Source organism: Taudactylus pleione, unplaced genomic scaffold, assembly GCF_031769625.1.
Source record: "Taudactylus pleione unplaced genomic scaffold, aTauple2 ptg000202l, whole genome shotgun sequence".
In the NCBI taxonomy this organism is placed as follows: domain Eukaryota; kingdom Metazoa; phylum Chordata; class Amphibia; order Anura; family Myobatrachidae; genus Taudactylus; species Taudactylus pleione.
The window spans coordinates 205,825-225,975 of record NW_028284604.1 but is presented as its reverse complement, the minus strand read 5'-3'; the positions used below and the strand labels follow the sequence as shown (position 1 = coordinate 225,975).

Sequence of the window (20,151 nt, the reverse complement as noted above, 5' to 3'; positions counted from 1 at the left end):
CCCAGCAAAGTTGGGAAACAAAGGAGATAGAGGTGTCATTGACAATGGATAGAGAGGTCAGGAGGGGAGGAGACTCTAGATAGATAGAAGACAATGAGTTCACTTGTGGCCATGTTGAGTTTGAGAAAACGCTCAGATATCCCTTCTGCTCCACGTGAGGTTTCTGTCCTCCCTGAGCTCGCCTTAGGACACATGCGTTACGGTTTGACAGGTGTACCGCCCAAGTCAAACTCCCCACCATAGAGACAACTAGACACCTGAGAGAGAAGGGAAGGGGAGAGATCAGGAGAGAAGATGTAGAGTTGAGTGTCATCAGCATAGAGGTGATACTGGAGGCTAAAGGAACTGATGAGTTCACTCAGTGAGGTCTACAGAGAAAATAGTAGAGGGCCAAGGACAGAAGTCTGGGGGACACCCACAGGAAGGATGGATGGGGGGAGGTGGAAACAGAGATAGAGACAGAGAAGGAGGGATTGGCAAGGCAGGAGTTGAACCAAGAAAGGACGATGTCAGAGAAACCTGTGGTCTGAAGAGTGTGCAATAGAAGAGGGTGATCTAGAGTGTCAAAGGCTGCAGTGAAGTCCAGGAGGATAAGAAGGGAGAAGTGGCCCTTGGACTTGGCCAAGAGAAGATCATTGGTGACTTTGACCAGGGCAGTTTCAGTGGAGTAGAGGAGGTGGAAGCCAGATTGGAGAGCATCAAGGATAGATTTCTCAGAGAGGTAGCAGATGAGATGGTTGTAGACAAGTCGCTCAGGTATTTTAGAGGCAAAAGGGAGAAGCAAAATGGGCTGTAATTAGAGTGAGGAGGGATATTTCAATGGGATATTTTGGGGTAAATTTACTAAAGGTCGATTTAGATTGATTTAAAATTGATCTAAATTGACCAACATCGACTGGGTTTACGACCACAAAACCCAGAGCTCGCAGCCCATGCCTTATAGGCGTGGCGTCATGATGTCACAGGTTTAGGGGGTGGGGAGCCAGCATTGGACGCTGAGATGTTTTATAAAATGCAAATACATCTGACAGACTGCAGTCCCACAAACAGTCACACTACTAATTGAGAAACATAAAATATATATATACTGAGGACCTTAACGTTTTCTAGTTCATAAATGGCCTTTAATAAACTTTTAAGTCATATATGTTCATTCTGATAATATTTGATCAAAATTTTTACAACTAGTACTGTATGGGAAAAATTAAATTTTAGTTTTATATTTCAAATAAATCACACCTTATAGGCAACCATTTTGTGGCCCACAAATGTTAGGCTTAACCAATATCCATGATAATGTATCCTATTAACTCACTAGGAACCAGGTGTAACTAGGTATTGGAAGATCCCATAGCAAAAGTTTGTAAGGGCCCCATATGTACCACCCAAATGAAAAATGTGTATAACACATGTAACTTTGACAAGTGGGCCCCCCCTAAGCACTGGGCCCCATAGCAGCTGCACCCCTTGCACCTATGGTAGTTACACCCATGTAACCTAGTGAAGGAGTGAATTAATATTTGCATTATTTTGGATGTTGGTGCAGTTCACATTTTAGTAAGAATTGCGATGTTGAGTATTAGACTTATAAGATTATCTCTCAGCTTTACAGCCACATTAGGAAAGAATTAGAGGGTGAGCGAGTGCACTTCCCATGTCCACACTAGGAGGAGGGAGATTTTGAGAGAATATTGACATGAGGTTTTTCCCCTCCTCCTTTACAATTTCAGTCGTTGTAATGGTCAGAAACATAACATAACCAGCCTCAGGGGTGACACTATTTAAAGCTATATTTTGATATATTCAGAACAGGTCTAAATACCCTGTTGTTTATCAGAGTGAAGATTAAATTAGCGTTACTATGCGACTGCGGCTCCTGGGTTATACAATTATATGCTAATTTCCATGCACAGTAAGCCTATGGCTAACGAGTGTTTACCGAGAGCTCCTGGCATTAGTGCCCGAAGGTATGGAGTTACCCCACACGGTAAGCCCAAGAGGGTGCACGTAATGTGGCTTTTTTCCTCACAGCTCCTAAGTGTACACTCTGGGGCTTACCGTGCTGGGCAGTGGCAATAATGATCGCTCAGGCAGTGCTGCAGCCACGTGATAAACCATGCAGCTAATTGAATCTGCCCCCAAGTGTTATCAAACTACAAGCCCCAGCATGTTCTGTGGAGAGTCACAGGTTGTCCTAGCTTGATTTAGAAGATTAAATCAGACTGTGAACTACTACAATTGGCCCCAAATTAGATTATTTTCACCCTTTCCTTTCTGCTTCCCACATTCTGTTCCAGCACCATACAGTGCATCATATGAATCTTTGTCCAGAAAATAAATCATGTCCAGACTTACGTTTAGGGCTGAACAAGCTATTTGAAGCCAGCAGGAACTTTATTATATACCCTATACATTCTACCCTATACAAAATGCTCTAACGTGCTACCCAAGTTATTTACTATTGCAGTACTCTGCTAAATGAGAAAGTTGTATTCAGCACCCAGGGCCACTAAAAGATGTGTTGGTCCTCAGTACTAGGAGGTAGGACCAAGTGTGAGTGGACGTGGCCCCTCCTCATTGTGAATACACCTCCCCGGTAGGCCCAGACCCCAAACAGACTCAGGCAATTTGTGGTTAGAGCAAGCCAGGCCCATCAGTGCTCACTGGGACATAGGTGGGAGCCTAGTCTGCATCTAGAGGATCTGACTCTGCTAGCACAGATAACGACAATAGTACATTTAGTTTAGTAGTTGAACATTTTGTTCTAGGTTTAGTGGGTCATTCTGGAGGGTCTGTAATTAATGTTACAAATATGAATGTTACAACTGTGTTAGTAAATATAAAGTTTGTCAAATATGAATTAGATTTTGTGTGCATTGCACTGTAATAATTTATGCTTTATAACAAATCAAGTAATGATTTGCTACCTCCCTTCCAGCCAGTATCCTCATAAAGCTAATTACTGTATATGTAGGTTTTCATGCTATTGCATTTAAGGAAATAAAGCAATTACATGAGTTTATATTATTAGGAAGAAAGCATTTAGGGAAACCTTTGTGATTATAAGATCTAGGGGGTTTTGTTTTACTAATTTGATTCCCATCAGCAAATTCAGTTCATGATATATGGCATTCTCCAAAGGTCACACATATTCCTGTAATAATGCATGGCTGGCAATGATTGTAGTAGCTGACCCTAACATATGTACAGTCAGTGTACTGTTTTTAGCTGTCCACATGTGTTGTGTGCACCACTGGTAAAATTGTATGTTTCAATGGATTTCTGAACTTGGCATGACACACAGGGTACAAAGCTAATCATCATTGTATAAACTTTACATCTTATTAGAATTAATTTATAGTATTGTTGCTTTGGAATTGTGTCCACCACTTCCTTCCCAAAGATTGGTGATACTATTCACTATACTATGTAAGCCTTAGAAAATCCGTCATCTTTCTGCCCTATAAGAACTTCATGAATCAGATTTGCTGACATTTTCAACCTCTTTCCATATTTTTTTTTTTTTTTCTAGAAAATGTATAAGAAACTTTCTAAATGTAATTCATTTGAAATATACCTTACCATTTAAAAAAAAAAAACATTTTTTTTTTTTTTTGTTAATTTTAATATTATTTTTATAGAAATAAGTAAAATAACCTCCAAAAACAACATTTTTTATAAATTTTTATAAAGTGTGCAGAAAGATGTATGTCTCAACATTGGGCCTAATTCAGCAAGGATCGCAACTGCGTTTACGTGCGCAATCGGACATTTTTTTGCGTACTGCATCTGCATCACAGTGCGCAAACCCAACACTATTATCGGGACTGCGATCGCAGAGACTATGCAGACCCATCGCAGAGTGATTGGGTGATACCGTTTTGGGGTGGTGATGGGGGGTGGTCGGAGAAACGTAGGCGTGCCAGTGTGTTTGAACACTGTTGCAGGAGCGTGCATTAATTATCCACTGCAATGCAATATGCGCAGCTTGTGTACTCACAGCGTGGGATGAGGTTAGCAATTCCTGAGGTCAGAGCTTGTGCAAGTGTGCATGAGGCTGTGATGGTACTCGATGCTACCAATGGGATCGCTGTCTTGCTAAGTATTACAGATGTTTGTAAAGTAAGGTGGGCGACCTTATGTTGTGCTGCGGCAGCATAGCGATCACAGAGGATTAGCATGTCTTTGCAGTGAGACTGCGTGCGTAATCGCTATTGCAATCGCAGTTGCGATCTGTACTGAATCAGGCCCATTGTCTGCTAACATAAAGATTAACTGAAACATAATTTTTTTACCAGGGGTAAATCAACATAAATACAGCTTGTACATTCTATAATTACATATTATAAGATTATTATTACAAACAAACAGAGAATTATAACCATGAGTATCTGTTTGTTGTTTTTGTGCTATAAATTTAAACAACAACATGTTTTTTTGCATAGTGGAAATATAACAGATTTTATTAGTTTCTATAACGTTTTATAGATCCAGCATAAAAATAGACTGAATTATTGTCCCGCTTTACTGTACGCCCACTTTGTTTGTTTATGCCAATCAAACTAGAACCTATATGTTATTTTCCTTCAAATACTTTTGTCATAAAAACAATGTACAGTAGTTGTACATATAAATGATGTTCTGATAAACAGAAATGAAATGTACAATTTAATGTGCTATTGTTCAGATAATATTTGGTATAAAGCAGGGTAAGTGATTTAGCTTTATAAGAGGGAAGGCAGTAAAAAAGTATATCATGATATAACTGTTATACAGTATATTTCAGGTGCTTTAAGAGAAATATGAGTAAGTTCTAGACAATAGGTTCTGTGTAATAAATGTATTTATGCTCCTTTAGTATAGTTTTGTCACCCTGTAGGCAGTAATATCTGAACTATAACATATGGGCATTCTAATAATTATACTTTAGGTCAAGATGTTTTGACTCTGGTAGTTGGATCAGACATTAGCCGATTTCCCAATACCCCTCGGCCCACATGCCGTGGCTACTTACATAAGCGCACCCACTCAGGATTGTTGAAAGGATGGAGGAAGAGGTGGTTTGTTCTCAAGCATGATGGGAGTCTACACTATTACAAGCATAAAAAGGTAAAATAGTAGATACGCAATGTCATACTGTTAGTATTGCTATGTTTGTTACAAAAACATGTTGTCTTGTTGAGTGTATTAAAATTAAAATAAGAAACATTACCCATCTAGAGATTCACATTAGAATTTATACTGTATATATTTTAATATTTACAATATACACATAAAGAAGGTGGTTATCAAATTTAAGTTCAAGATTGTGATCATCAAGAAAAATAAGTGGGGCACTTGAGAAAATATGTTAAAGTATTAAAATACCTGACATTTTTAAATTCTATATGTGTCCACATGGTGGCGTTTGGAACTATGACGTTTCAGCAGATTGTGGTTTACAGTCATAGAAAAGATACAAGATGAGCACTGTGTACTGATCTATAATACATATTCTGACGTTTTTAGAAAAGTCTGCTAGAAACCCATTATTATGATTCCCCACCAGGTGAACATGGGACTTTATTTAGCAAGTTTGTTACTAATGTAAGTAATCTAGGTAGATGAATGCAGTATTAAGTTCATAATTTGAATACAAGTTTTAAGGTTCAAGGATCTTAAATTCACATAAGGATTAAAACAAATCATAATAACATTTTACAGTCAAAATACATGTGGAACCCTGCGGCTAATGGAATATCCCCTTAAGCTAGTAGTGCATATAAGGCCTGATTCAGCTGCATACACTGCTGAATGCAGATTCCAAATATCAAGAATCTGTACGTGCGCAGGCCCCTATATACCGTTTACCTGGTGGGAAGGGAGTGGCAAGGCCAGGATCAGTGTCCATGGATGCTGATTTCTGGCTTTGCATGCCAGTCAGCTTGGGCATAAAATGAGGCTTACTTAGCTGGCCAGCGACGCCCAACATCGCGAGGTGTCATACACCTCCTGTACATTTGCATTTTAGTAAGGACGGAATTGCAAAGCTGATATGTGAGGCTCTGCAATTCCATCCTCTGCTGAGTCAGGCCCATAGATCACACTTGATCTGATTTGATCCAGCCACATTCTGCATTTGCAAAGACAGCACCCTGGCAAATGCAAGCATTCACAATAATATCACAAACAGATAGTCTCCTAAATGTTCATCTGAAGATACTTTCAGCTGTAAATAGTACACATCTGTAAAGGGCGTGGTTATGGCACACTTGTACATAAACACCCCTACATCATGTAATGGGCAAGTAATGCGCATGCACAGTGCAGCAAATGTCATGCCAACCACACAGATAGATTGCAGCTATAAATGAGGCCTGTAGTGTGTGAGTGGGAGGATACCAGGGAAATGTTTAGCACATTTACCCTTGTCAGCTTACTGATGTGCCCATAGGTCAGACCTTATGTGTGACCTCTGGCCTTCCAACATCAGCTAAATAAATCACCTAGGAAAAATATTGGCTGGAAATGGCAAATGTATTGCATCACAGCACAAAAAAATAGCAGAGAGTAAATGTATATTACACACACTGCTATCTCTCACAAGCATCTCTATCACACTCCCTTTGATGTGCAATCCCATCCACGCTCTTCATTCCTCTACTAGGCTAAACACAATTTATTCACACTTTTGGTAGGTGCACAAAGTAGTAAAGTCTGTGGAGGCTTCTTGGTCCACTTACCACTGATTCTTCCTTGTCGCCGATCCTTGCCATCCTTCTTCCTTGTGGCCGATCTTTGCCACTCCTTCTTCCTTGTGGTCGATCCTTGCCACTCCTTCTTCTTTGTGGCCAATCCATGCCACTCCTTCTTCTTTGTGGCCAATCCTTGCCATTTCTTCTTCCTTGTGGCCGATCCTTGCCACCCTTCTTCCTTCTGGCCGATCCTTGCCACTCTTCTTCCTTGTGGTGGATCCTTGCCACTCTTCTTCCTTGTGGCCGATCCTTGCCACCCTTCTTCCTTGTGGCCGATCCTTGGCATCCTTCTTCCTTGTGGCCGATCCTTGCTACCCTTCTTCCTTGTGGCCAATCCTTGCCACTCCATTTTTCCTTGTGGCCGATTCTTGCCATCCTTCTTCTTCGTGGCCGATCCTTGCCACTCCTTCTTCCTTGTGGCCGATCCTTGCCATCCTTCTTCCTTGTGGCCGATCCTTGCCATCCTTCCGAATCAGTGGACTATGATGCCACTGACAAGGTTACATCCTCCCCCAGAAGTTACCTGATTGCGGTCAACATGGGCAACCTGGTTCCAGCTTGTCTATCCAGGCCAGATGTAAGCCAGCGGAAAATGAAAAGACCCAACTCCTATAGAACAATAATACATACAATATTATACAATATCTTACAATATATACACATAAACATTGGCATAAAAGCAATTGCAGTACATACAATAATACACAGGCGAACACTGTATTCTCAGTGCCTGATACCCCTGATCTCACTACAGCAGGCGTAGACATTCTCCAAGTTCAGTATATGCTGTTAAGCATAGTGTATAGCCGAAGTATTAATACATCTTATTTTTTAAATAATCTGGTTTTATATGGATTGGAGTTCCAAGAGACAGACGGGGTATATTTACTAAGGTGCGGGATTTTAGAAGTGGTTTTGTTGCCCATAGCAACCAATCAGATTCTAGCTATTACCTTCTAGAAGGTGCTAGATAAATGTTAAGTAGAATCTGATTGGTTGCTATGGGCAACAAAACCACTTCTAAAAACTGGCACCTTAGTAAATATATCCCAGACATCCTCATGGGACAGACAGTGCTTTTCATTTTATATAACGTTGTTTCTAATGTTACAACAAAGCATGATTTGTTTATATATCAAATCACTAGATGTTCTGCATAATCATTAGTTAAAATGTTTCCAACATTAAATATTGTCCACCATTCTCAAATAGTTCAATAAGGTTATTAGCATTTACTTCAATGCTTTCTGTAAAGTGAACAAACAGAAAGAAACAGAGCAAAACAACAAAATATACAATGCCCTGTCCTGCTTCTGACTCCAGCTTCCATGGTGTAAGCCGAAGCATTTTATGTAAACAGCTTAGCCCAGCAATAGGCTTATGTTTAAACCTCTGCTTGTGTACATGTCACATGCCTCTGTGATCAAGCAACTACTGAGGGAAATCCTAATCTCTAACAGCAGAAGCAATGGTCAGGTCATTCTTGTTTCATCTGCCTCCTTTAGGTACACACACAGGTGTACGGCATTTGTTATCATTTTCACATCTGTAGCAAACTACAACAACACCTTTCAGCATACTATGGGCCTGAATCAGCAGCAGAGCCAACTGCAATCGCCTACAGAAAATATGCTAATGCCTGGCAAAGCCCAGCCACCATAAAGACATCCACTGCTGCTTTCTCATATTCGCCAAATGACGTTTTTCTGCGTAAACATCGGTACCATCGACGTACAGTTGCAAACACTGCAAGTCTCCTCACACGCAGAGGTCTCTCATACTGCGTATGCCATCTCAGTGGCTAATGTATGCACTCCCATGAAACAGCGTCCAAACGTAGACACGCCTGTGTTTTTACAACCACTCCCCCTTTCATCAACACCCCCAAATGCCAACAGCATGTCAGCCTGGATTCCTCTGTGCACCTGTAATGGCAGTGCGATTGTGGCGCACGTGCAGTGATCTGCGTCCGTATTCACCATTGTGTTCACTGCTGAATCAGGCCCATAATGCTATATACAAAAGTGCAACAGATGCACAAAACGTTTCTGCTTGCAAGAATGCACTAAGTTATCTCTCTATGGGGGAGATGTATCAAACCTTCGAGAGGGATTAAGTGGAGAAGTTGCTCATAGCAACCAGTCAGCTTATTGCTAGCATTTATCTAGCACAGTCTATAAAATGACAGTTAGAAGCTCATTGGGTGCTATGGGCAATTTCTTCACTATAAGGTTTGAGTCATCTCCCCCTATATAACTGATTATTCGCCTCATTCTGCATTTGGTGCTGAGAGTGTTGACTGGTTGGAATTCTGCTTTATGTTCCATGTTCTAACCCTAACTACCGTGCATCGGCGGCTCCAGGGGTGGGGCTGCAGCACAGTCCAAAATTCAAATAGGGGAGCCACACCAACTGCCATTTCACACGCTGCCAAACATAGATGGCCGGGTCTCATTGGCAGTTGGTGTGAATCCCCTGTTTGAATTTTGGACTGCGCTGCAGCCCACCCCTGGAACCGCCACTGCTACCGTGAGTCTACAAATAGGAGTAACAGCACCGCCTTTCTGGTCTCCTCTGCACAGGATGAAGGGAGGTGTCAGCCTCTTGAAGTGACAAAGTTAGAAGGCTCTGAAATTGGCGTTGATACCACTCTGGGGAAACCATTTGTTTTTAGATGTGTCCCACAATCTGGAAGCCGCATATTCTACTTTTGTGCAACATCTAATCAGGAGATGAAAAGGTAGTTTATCATCTTGGGAGTCTAATGTGACGTTTTCTATATTTTTATGAATATTCAAGTATGTTATTATAACTTAAATGATATGTGTATTTAAGAGCTGATTTGACTGTATCCAGTGATCTTACCCTTCTATTGTGTGTTAGGTGGCTGGAGGCAATGGATAAAGCAGTGCATCCTCTTAACCAGGTAATAATCTAAAACAAAAGCATAAACTCTGCTTTCATTTCTTAATATTGTTGCCTTAAGGCTGCATTACCAGCTAGAGGGCCCCCTTAAGGCAATGGTCTTCCCAGGGCTCTGCCAGTTCGGTAATATAGAACTTGCAAATTACTTATGTTAACTAACATTAAATGGCCATAAAGGGAAGGGGAGGTATATTTAGTCAACATCCACAGGAATGTCAACACTGGCATGATAGAAACAAAGAATTTGAGGACAGATAAAAACCACTTGACCCATCAAACAGATGACAGTTGGGAGCACCATTATCATACACAATGAGTATTATCGCTCGTTGTGAATTATAAAACTCATTGATAAATAAGGGCTCCATTTACTAATGAAACATAACCCCTTTAGCGCTCGCTAAAGGGGTTATGCCACCTTTCTGTATTTAATAAACAGCAATAATCTAAGATTACCACTGTTTTCACAGCATCGCTCTCACCATCTTTTAGATGGCAAGATCGATGCAGTTCCCATTGCCGGCAATGTAGACCCGGTGGTGCCTTTCCGGCTTCAGCAAAGCCCTCCAGGCAGTGCCGGGTCCCTGTGTCATGCACATGCGCAGACGGAACGTCGCACATGCGCATAACGCTGGAGCCCCGTTGCTGGCAGCGTTAGGGTGCTAGCAGCCCAGCGGAGGACCTCGTCGAGGACGAGGATTTCGATGGACTTCGCGGGACCTCCCCGGACGGGGGAAAGTATTAATAAATACTAGTGGCATTTTCGTTTGTATCACAGTGATACTAAATGAATAGTAGTGCTGCTGGTATTTTTGTTCGTTTATAAATATGGCCCCTAGTCCTTAGTAAGGATATCCTGATGTCTGTCCCAAGCATGTTTTCAATTGCTCTACATTGTTAGCCTCTACCACCTCTGATGGGAGGCTATCCCGCTTATCCACTACCCTTTCCGAGAAGTCATATTTCCTCAAATTTCCTTTGAACCTACCTCCCTCCATTTTTAGTGCATGTCCTCGTGTTCTACTACGTCTCTTCCTTTGAAGAATGGTTCCCTCCTGTGCCTTGTTAAAACCCATGATATATTTGAATGTTTCTATCATGTCCCCCCTTTCCCTTCTCTGCCCCAAACTATACATATTAAGATCTTTTAGTCTTTCCAGGTAAGTTCTGTGATGTAGGCCATGCACCATCTTAGTTGTCCTTCTAATGTATTTATATACTTCTGGAGAAGGATATTAATACATTGTGTCGACATTCCGACAGTGTCAACATTATGTTAGTATCAACATTGTGAATGTCAACATGTTGAAAGTTGACATTCTGTAGGTGTCTGTATTCTCAATGTCAACATTCTGACTGCATACCAAAGGGGAATATGTGAGTGGGAAGAACAATCACAGGCTGCAGTCTCTAGGCCGGAGCAGTGAGAGAAGCGGCTAGGGAAGAAGGGCTACCTTAGGTAAACATTGTCCTAGGTTGTAATGCAGCTTCCAGGTATTACATATAATGTAATTATTACAATGATTATCACTAATAGGTCACCGCAGTGGGATGCCGGCAGACGGGATGCCGGCAACCGAAATACCGACGCCGGAATCCCTCCACCTGGCAAAATGCCGACGCCAATATCCCGAAGGAGATCAGGATACAGGTGTCGGCATCCCAAATGCCAGAATCCAAAACGTCCGGACACCGGTAAGTATCGCAGTTTCCTCTGAGATAAGGGGTTAGGTTTAGGCACCCCCAGGGGGGAGATTAGGGTTAGGCATCCCCTGGGGAGGGTTAGGGGTAGGCTATGGGTAGGTGGGGTTAGGGTTAGGACCCCCACGGGGAGAGGTTAGGGTTAGGCACCCCCGGGGGGAGGTTAGGGTTAGGCACCCCCCCCGGGAGGGTTAGGTTTAGGGTGCGGTAAGGGGGGGTTAGGGTTAGGCACTAGGGGGGGAGGTTAGGGTTAGGCACCAAAGAGGGAGGGTTAGGATTAGGGGGGAGAGGGGTAGGGATAGTATATTTGCCTCCCCTGTTGGGATCGTCAGTGTTCGGGCTTCCGGCATCGGGATTTGAATTCAGCCGCCGGTATTTCATACCAATTCCACTGCAGCCGATGCTGTTCCATAAACATAACTACTGACTCCTGAGCTTTCACTTTTGTTTTTTTTAGCTCTTGTACTTTGGCAGGGGTTACTATTGGTGGAAGGGGGAGGGAAAATATACAGTAAGCGATTCCTTATTTCATGAAAGATATATGGCATTGTCATATAAATGTCTTCACATTTTGCCTTTACTGTTCTTTTCATACTGACAATGCTGCTTTGTTTTTCTTTATAGAACCATGTGTGGGTTGATGTGACCATACACAATATCAGCCTTCCTCCACTTGCTATCAAAAACCCTGAGTGTCTGGGTCTTCTACATCAACTAGACAGAAACAAAGATTTTTGGATCCAGCATTACTGCATCCTGAAAGATGGATGCTTGTATTTTTACTCTAGTATTCGCTCAAAAAGTGCTTTAGGTAATGTATTTGTTAAATCTAAAATATTAACGATAATTATTTTAATATTCAAAATATTATTGGGGTCCCCTGATTTTCAGTTATGCACTGACCCCTGTGGTCATAGAACAATGGTACGCTGACACCTGGGCCCCAGAACGCTGACACAGTGACCAGGCTTTGGACTGGCACAGCGAGGAACCAGGTAGAGCTTCAAGTGGGACCTGTTGCCTGAGAGTCTCGCCCCCTGCTTATAGGGGCGGTGTCCAATGTGATCTGCTAACTGCTGCAAAGCTGCCCACGACCAACAGCATCACAATGTCAATAAATGAAATAATAATGCATCACTACCTTCTATGTTACGTTCATATATGAATCTCACATGCTCATGTTAAGGCTATATTCTATATTGCATTGTCATTCCATGAAGGTACAAAGTTCCGGATTGTCACTATCCGATGTCCACTCCTTCTAATAGTAGCTGACAATGGTAATGAAGACCTTTCCCTCAGTTAGTGAGAATTAGCATAAAGTATATTTCCTGGAATGTCACAGTCACAAATTTCATATGTGGATTATTACAAGTTCTGACTAGTTCAGTTCTTTGTACTGCACAATTGGGTCCACCAAGAGATCACTCCAACTTTATGTAAAGTCCAATTCTCACACCATACCACAGTACCTCATAAAATGGGATAGGGACAGTATCAGACTCAAACTACACTATATGCATACAGGTGGGAGTATAAACTGTATTTACTCACCAGTCTCGTTCCTCTATGCTGGTCTCCCCTCTTTCCATCTTCTGCGGTGTGAGTGGCCAAATAATGTATGTGCAGTCTAAGAGTATTCACATTATGGGCCTTATTCAGTAGTGCAAATTAGTGTACAGCTGAACGCAGATTCCCGATGGTCGAGAATCTGGGCAGGCACCGATCCATACTGCGCATGTGCAGTACAGGTCCTGCATGATCGCACGCAGAGTGGCAGCAGACTGTTAGTGATTGACAGTCTGCTGCTGTTTGTGGGTGGGGTGGGGGTGGCGAAGGTCTCCATTTCCTAAAACGGAGGTGCGTCGCCACTTTTGGAGGGGAGGGAAGAGGCCAGGATCTCCGTCGGCTGACAGATATTACCTGGCCTCTTCATTGTAACTGCAGTGGCCGGCTTGGGTCACTCAGCCGGCCAATTGTATCGCATTTTATCCGATGCTGCGTCCTTGGACGCAGCTAAGATAAGTAATGCATGCAGGAGGCGTGACGCTTCCTGCTGCATTACCATATTACAGCTATCGCAGCTGCTAACATGTGTTTTACTAATAACAAATGGTGACAAGCATATCCAGTAATACAGCAATATAAAAGCAATGTATACAGTTTGTCACTGGCATTGTATCTATGTAACCATATAGATGGCGTGTTCCCAACGTGTTTTGTCCTGTCGGCGGGAATTTTTCAAGAGTATAAAACATTTTACTCGCTATTAGAGGTTTAAATACCTGTGTCTGCAGCCATCAGCAAACTGCGATCCTGACACATCTGGGTATCGCTGCCTGCACGTGCTCCTTTGGCCACCACTAGAGACTTGCAGGGCCTTCTAGGATAAGGTCTTTGTTATCATTATCAGCTACTATTGAATGTGAATGTACTGCCCCGCACTAAGGCCCTCATTCAGAGGCGGTTGGAGGATGCAAGCGATCGCTCAGAAACTGGGCGGCTGCTTGCATCCTGACCGGCCGCCTCTGTTTCGGTCGTTAGGCTGTGGGTTAACACCCACAGCTCTAACGACCGCTAGGGTGATGGTCATTGACCATCGCGACCATCGGGGCTTACGACGAGACCCTAGTGTAGGGTCTCACTTGTCGTAAGCCCCGGAGAGCTTCTGGCTCTGTCAGAGCCGGAAGCTCTCCACTGACATCACTAGTGATGTCAGTGGGGCCTCCCCCAAATGGCAGGCGTTCCCATGGGAACGCCTCCGTTTGGGCTGCCACCCCCCCGGCCCGCCTTCCAAACGGGGCGAGCTGTCAATCAACAACGACAGCTCGCCCCCTTTGGAAAGAGACCCGCTACGACCGGCGCTGTCGGTCGTAGCGGGTCTCACGCATGCGCATGAAGGAGCCGGCTCCCTCGTGCGCATGCGCAGTAGACAAACATCGAGGTGGCCGTGCGGTCGTAGACCGTACAGCCGCCTCTGAATAAAGCCCTAAGTGTCTGACAAATTTGGAGCAGCCAGCATAACCAATACTCTATCTTCCAATAATCCAGTCAGATGTGATCTGAAGAACTGAGTTTATTATTTGATAGAGGAACTTGCGTGGATGTACACAGATCGATGCGTATAAACAAGTGTGCACGTGTGTGATGATAATGAGTGATGATATTATGATAAGTAATGGTAAAACTGTAAACAAACAATACAAAGCGATTACTATATGTACATGGGAATTCAAGGCAAACATATACATAACATGGGATAGGCAAACAACATGAAACATACAGTATGCAAAGTACAGGCTGCAATGTCACATAGTACAGCTAACATGCATTACTGACTAAGCAGATCTACAATTTGATGGCACAGTTGAAGCTTAGAACTCACCATCGGATGCTGTACCAGGTTGAGCATATGTAATGTTGACTGTCTGGGACCATGTGAAAAGGAAAATGGCTGCTTACAGCTCCTTTAGTCCAGAATGCATTGCTAGACTGCTATGGAATGTTAAGAAGGACAAAATAGATCAGATTTAAACTGCTGCTGTCCTGACCACTAGGTGGGGCTGCTAATGTGAATTAGTGCAACATAACAAACTCTATGCTGAAGGCATGACAGTGAACATCAGATAAGTGACAATCCGGAACTTTATAACTTTATGGAATGACATTGCAATATAGAATATAGATTTGACATGAGTATGTGAGATTCATATATGATCAACACATCGGAAGGGAGCCCCGCAATAATTGTTTATTGATATTGTTTTGAAGGTGGGACACCTTTGTATGCAGGCAGCCCCTGAGGATTTAAGATACTTGCCCAAACTCTAATAAATTAGCTTTATACCATCACAATGTCAGCCTGCAACACTGTGGGAATACTGGAGAGGATAGAGGAGAAGTAATAGGTTAGTAATTATCTACTCGGAGAGCGAAAAGAACAGGTAGGAAAGGTCGGGGAGTGAAGAGTACCAAGGGAGGAGGTGAGGGGGAGGTGTGGTGCCGCTGAGTGGAAAAGGCCAGGAGGAGCACAATGGAGAGAGCAGGAGATGGCACTGATTAAATCACAATGTATGATTTTATAATGCTTGACGTTAATTATAACTACAGAATGAGTGACATGGCCATGTACATTACATCAACATAAACTTAACTGGCACAGGGTAGCAGAAGCCAGACACAGACATTAGTCTTGGGTCGGACTGGCTCTGCTGGGTGCTGGCCCTACCGGGTAAAGCCCAGATGGGCCCTCCTACTTCAGAGCTCTGCCCACTACCATAGCTGTGAATGTTACATGATTGCATCAGGGGTGATATTCAGTATATTTGATCACTGTGGCTGATTAATATGTTATTTTGCTATATTCTATTGAATTTCACTATGAGTAACTGCAGGTTACTGAGTACTGGTCGGCTGTCAGCTATGACTGATACTTTGGGGTAAATTGACTAAAGTGAGAGTATTTAGAAACGGAGATGTTGCCAATGTTTTGAATTTTATATATGAAAATGTAGGTTTAAGACCATGTACAAATACAAAGCATCAACAACATAATTCACCAACATCATTTTGAAGGGATGGTCCAACTGCTGCAGATTGTAGTTGAATATGTGGGAGCTCCCGAGCAGTGATCCTTTCTGGGTGAGGATGTCTTTGTAAAATGAACAGGAACCTCCTGCCATTAAATTCCCTGGTAGGCCCTTCATGTTCCAGTCCAACATTGCACTGACCCCTGGGGTCCCAGAACAATGACACACTGACTTCTGGGGTCATAGAGCAATGGAACACTGACACCTGGGGTCACAGAACAATGTTACACTGACACCTGGGAACATAGAGCAATGGAACACTCAGGGCTGGTACACTCAGGGCTGCAAATGGTGCAGCTGAACTAGGGGTGAGCGGGTTCGGATTTCTGAAATCCGAACCCCCCCGAGCCCCCCCGATCCGAGTCCGATCCGAGTCAGGCTCGACTTTTCCCGCCTGACTCGGATCTGACATCGAGGCAAAACGTCATCATCCCGCCTTCCGAGTCTCGCGGGTTTTGGATCCTATATAAGGTACCCGCGTCAGCGCCATTTTCTCACTCGGCTGTGGACAGTGAAGAGGGAGGGTGGGAGTTAGTGCTGTGTAGTGTAGTGTAGTGTAGTGCTGCTGTTGTCCACTACTTCAAAGTCCATAGGGGCTGGCTGTGTTGTGCTGTGCTGCTGTTGTTAATAGGGGCTGTGTCCACTACTTCAAAGTCCATAGGGGCTGGCTGGACTGTGTTGTGCAGTCAGTTCTCCATAGGGGCTGTGTCCACTCCAAAGTCCTGTGCAGTGTCCCAGTCCTAAAGGGGTGCTGTAGTGTTGTCCAGGGGGTGCTCTGTCCATCAGGGGTGCTCCCCCCAAGTGCTAAAAAAATAATATATTTTCTGTGTTTGTGAATTGTGTGCGCAGTAGCCGCACGTGCATCAACAAAGTAGTGCCAAGCGTGCGCCTGTGTCATAAGTAAAGGGCCGGCTGGCTTGACCGTTAAAGGGTGCTGTAACCCCCGAAAGTACACTCCAGTCCAAACCAAAAAAAAATTATTTTCTGTGTTTGTGAATTGTGTGCGCAGTAGCCGCACGTGCATCAACAAAGTAGTGCCAAGCGTGCGCCTGTGTCATAAGTAAAGGGCCGGCTGGCTTGACCGTTAAGGGTGCTGTAACCCCCGAAAGTACACTCCAGTCCAAACCAAAAAAAAAATTATTTTCTGTGTTTGTGAATTGTGTGCGCAGTAGCCGCACGTGCATCAACAAAGTAGTGCCAAGCGTGCGCCTGTGTCATAAGTAAAGGGCCGGCTGGCTTGATCGTTAAGGGTGCTGTAACCCCCGAAAGTACACTCCAGTCCAAACCAAAAAAAAAATTATTTTCTGTGTTTGTGAATTGTGTGCGCAGTAGCCGCACGTGCATCAACAAAGTAGTGCCAAACGTGCGCCTGTGTCATAAGTAAAGGGCCGGCTGGCTTGACCGTTAAGGGTGCTGTAACCCCCGAAAGTACACTCCAGTCCAAACCCACAAAAAAATTATTTTCTGTGTTTGTGAATTGTGTGCGCAGTAGCCGCACGTGCATCAACAAAGTAGTGCCAAGCGTGCGCCTGTGTCATAAGTAAAGGGCCGGCTGGCTTGACCGTTAAGGGTGCTGTAACCCCCGAAAGTACACTCCAGTCCAAACCAAAAAAAAAATTATTTTCTGTGTTTGTGAATTGTGTGCGCAGTAGCCGCACGTGCATCAACAAAGTAGTGCCAAGCGTGCGCCTGTGTCATAAGTAAAGGGCCGGCTGGCTTGACCGTTAAGGGTGCTGTAACCCCCGAAAGTACACTCCAGTCCAAACCTAAAAAAAAATTATTTTCTGTGTTTGTGAATTGTGTGCGCAGTAGCCGCACGTGCATCAACAAAGTAGTGCCAAGCGTGCGCCTGTGTCATAAGTAAAGGGCCAGCTGGCTTGACCGTTAAAGGGTGCTGTAACCCCCGAAAGTACACTCCAGTCCAAACCAAAAAAAAATTATTTTCTGTGTTTGTGAATTGTGTGCGCAGTAGCCGCACGTGCATCAACAAAGTAGTGCCAAGCGTGCGCCTGTGTCATAAGTAAAGGGCCGGCTGGCTTGACCGTTAAGGGTGCTGTAACCCCTGAAAGTACACTCCAGTCCAAACCTAAAAAAAAATTATTTTCTGTGTTTGTGAATTGTGTGCGCAGTAGCCGCACGTGCATCAACAAAGTAGTGCCAAGCGTGCGCCTGTGTCATAAGTAAAGGGCCGGCTGGCTTGACCGTTAAGGGTGCTGTAACCCCCGAAAGTACACTCCAGTCCAAACCAAAAAAAAAATTATTTTCTGTGTTTGTGAATTGTGTGCGCAGTAGCCGCACGTGCATCAACAAAGTAGTGCCAAGCGTGCGCCTGTGTCATAAGTAAAGGGCCGGCTGGCTTGACCGTTAAGGGTGCTGTAACCCCCGAAAGTACACTCCAGTCCAAACCAAAAAAAAAATTATTTTCTGTGTTTGTGAATTGTGTGCGCAGTAGCCGCACGTGCATCAACAAAGTAGTGCCAAACGTGCGCCTGTGTCATAAGTAAAGGGCCGGCTGGCTTGACCGTTAAGGGTGCTGTAACCCCCGAAAGTACACTCCAGTCCAAACCAAAAAAAAAATTATTTTCTGTGTTTGTGAATTGTGTGCGCAGTAGCCGCACGTGCATCAACAAAGTAGTGCCAAGCGTGCGCCTGTGTCATAAGTAAAGGGCCGGCTGGCTTGACCGTTAAGGGTGCTGTAACCCCCGAAAGTACACTCCAGTCCAAACCAAAAAAAAAATTATTTTCTGTGTTTGTGAATTGTGTGCACAGTAGCCGCACGTGCATCAACAAAGTAGTGCCAAGCGTGCGCCTGTGTCATAAGTAAAGGGCCGGCTGGCTTGACCGTTAAGGGTGCTGTAACCCCCGAAAGTACACTCCAGTCCAAACCTAAAAAAAAATTATTTTCTGTGTTTGTGAATTGTGTGCGCAGTAGCCGCACGTGCATCAACAAAGTAGTGCCAAGCGTGCGCCTGTGTCATAAGTAAAGGGCCGGCTGGCTTGACCGTTAAAGGGTGCTGTAACCTCCGAAAGTACACTCCAGTCCAAACCAAAAAAAAATTATTTTCTGTGTTTGTGAATTGTGTGCGCAGTAGCCGCACGTGCATCAACAAAGTAGTGCCAAGCGTGCGCCTGTGTCATAAGTAAAGGGCCGGCTGGCTTGACCGTTAAGGGTGCTGTAACCCCCGAAAGTACACTCCAGTCCAAACCTAAAAAAAAATTATTTTCTGTGTTTGTGAATTGTGTGCGCAGTAGCCGCACGTGCATCAACAAAGTAGTGCCAAGAGTGCGCCTGTGTCATAAGTAAAGGGCCGGCTGGCTTGACCGTTAAAGGGTGCTGTAACCCCCGAAAGTACACTCCAGTCCAAACCAAAAAAAAATTATTTTCTGTGTTTGTGAATTGTGTGCGCAGTAGCCGCACGTGCATCAACAAAGTAGTGCCAAGCGTGCGCCTGTGTCATAAGTAAAGGGCCGGCTGGCTTGACCGTTAAAGGGTGCTGTAACCCCCAAAGTACACTCCAGTCCAAACCAAAAAAAAATTATTTTCTGTGTTTGTGAATTGTGTGCGCAGTAGCCGCACGTGCATCAACAAAGTAGTGCCAAGAGTGCGCCTGTGTCATAAGTAAAGGGCCGGCTGGCTTGACCGTTAAAGGGTGCTGTAACCCACAAAGTACACTCCAGTCCAAACCAAAAAAAAAATTATTTTCTGTGTTTAGCCGCACGTATATATCAAATCGATATAACATAAATGGAGGACCAAACTTTCTCCGATAAAAATAAAATAGAGAAAGATCAAGAACCACTTCCTCCTAGTGCTGAAGCTGCTGCCACTAGTCATGACATAGACGATAACATGCCATCAACGTCGTCTGCCAAGGCCGATGCCCAATGTCATAGTAGAGGGCACATACAATCCCAAATGGCAAAGTTCAGGAAAATGACCTTGAAAAAGACATTTAAATCAGCTGAAGAGAAACGTAAACTTGCCAATATGCCATTTACGACACGGAGTGGCAAGGAACGGCTAAGGTCGATCCCTAGTATGTTCATGACTAGTGGTTCAGCTTCACATGACGATGGAAGCACTCCTCCCACTAAAAAAATCAAAAGAGTTAAGCTGGCAAAAGCACAGCGAAGAACTGTGCTTTCTAAGAAGATATCACAAATCCCCAAGGAGAGTCCAAGTGTGGTGGTGGTTGCGATGC

The 20,151-nt window shown here is 43.9% G+C and overlaps 1 protein-coding gene across 2 annotated transcripts in view; it reads left to right on the top strand.

The window, feature by feature from the left end:
* Window positions 1-20,151, top strand: part of LOC148518082 (uncharacterized) — a 59,500-nt gene that overhangs the window by 27,926 nt on the left and 11,423 nt on the right. For both annotated transcript variants that reach the window (XM_088477716.1, XM_088477715.1), the window contains 4 exons: window positions 4,931-5,109; window positions 9,317-9,474; window positions 9,618-9,660; window positions 11,985-12,171. In XM_088477716.1, coding sequence (XP_088333842.1) covers window positions 4,931-5,109; window positions 9,317-9,474; window positions 9,618-9,660; window positions 11,985-12,171 — 567 coding nt within the window. The remainder of the gene's footprint in view (window positions 1-4,930; window positions 5,110-9,316; window positions 9,475-9,617; window positions 9,661-11,984; window positions 12,172-20,151) is intronic.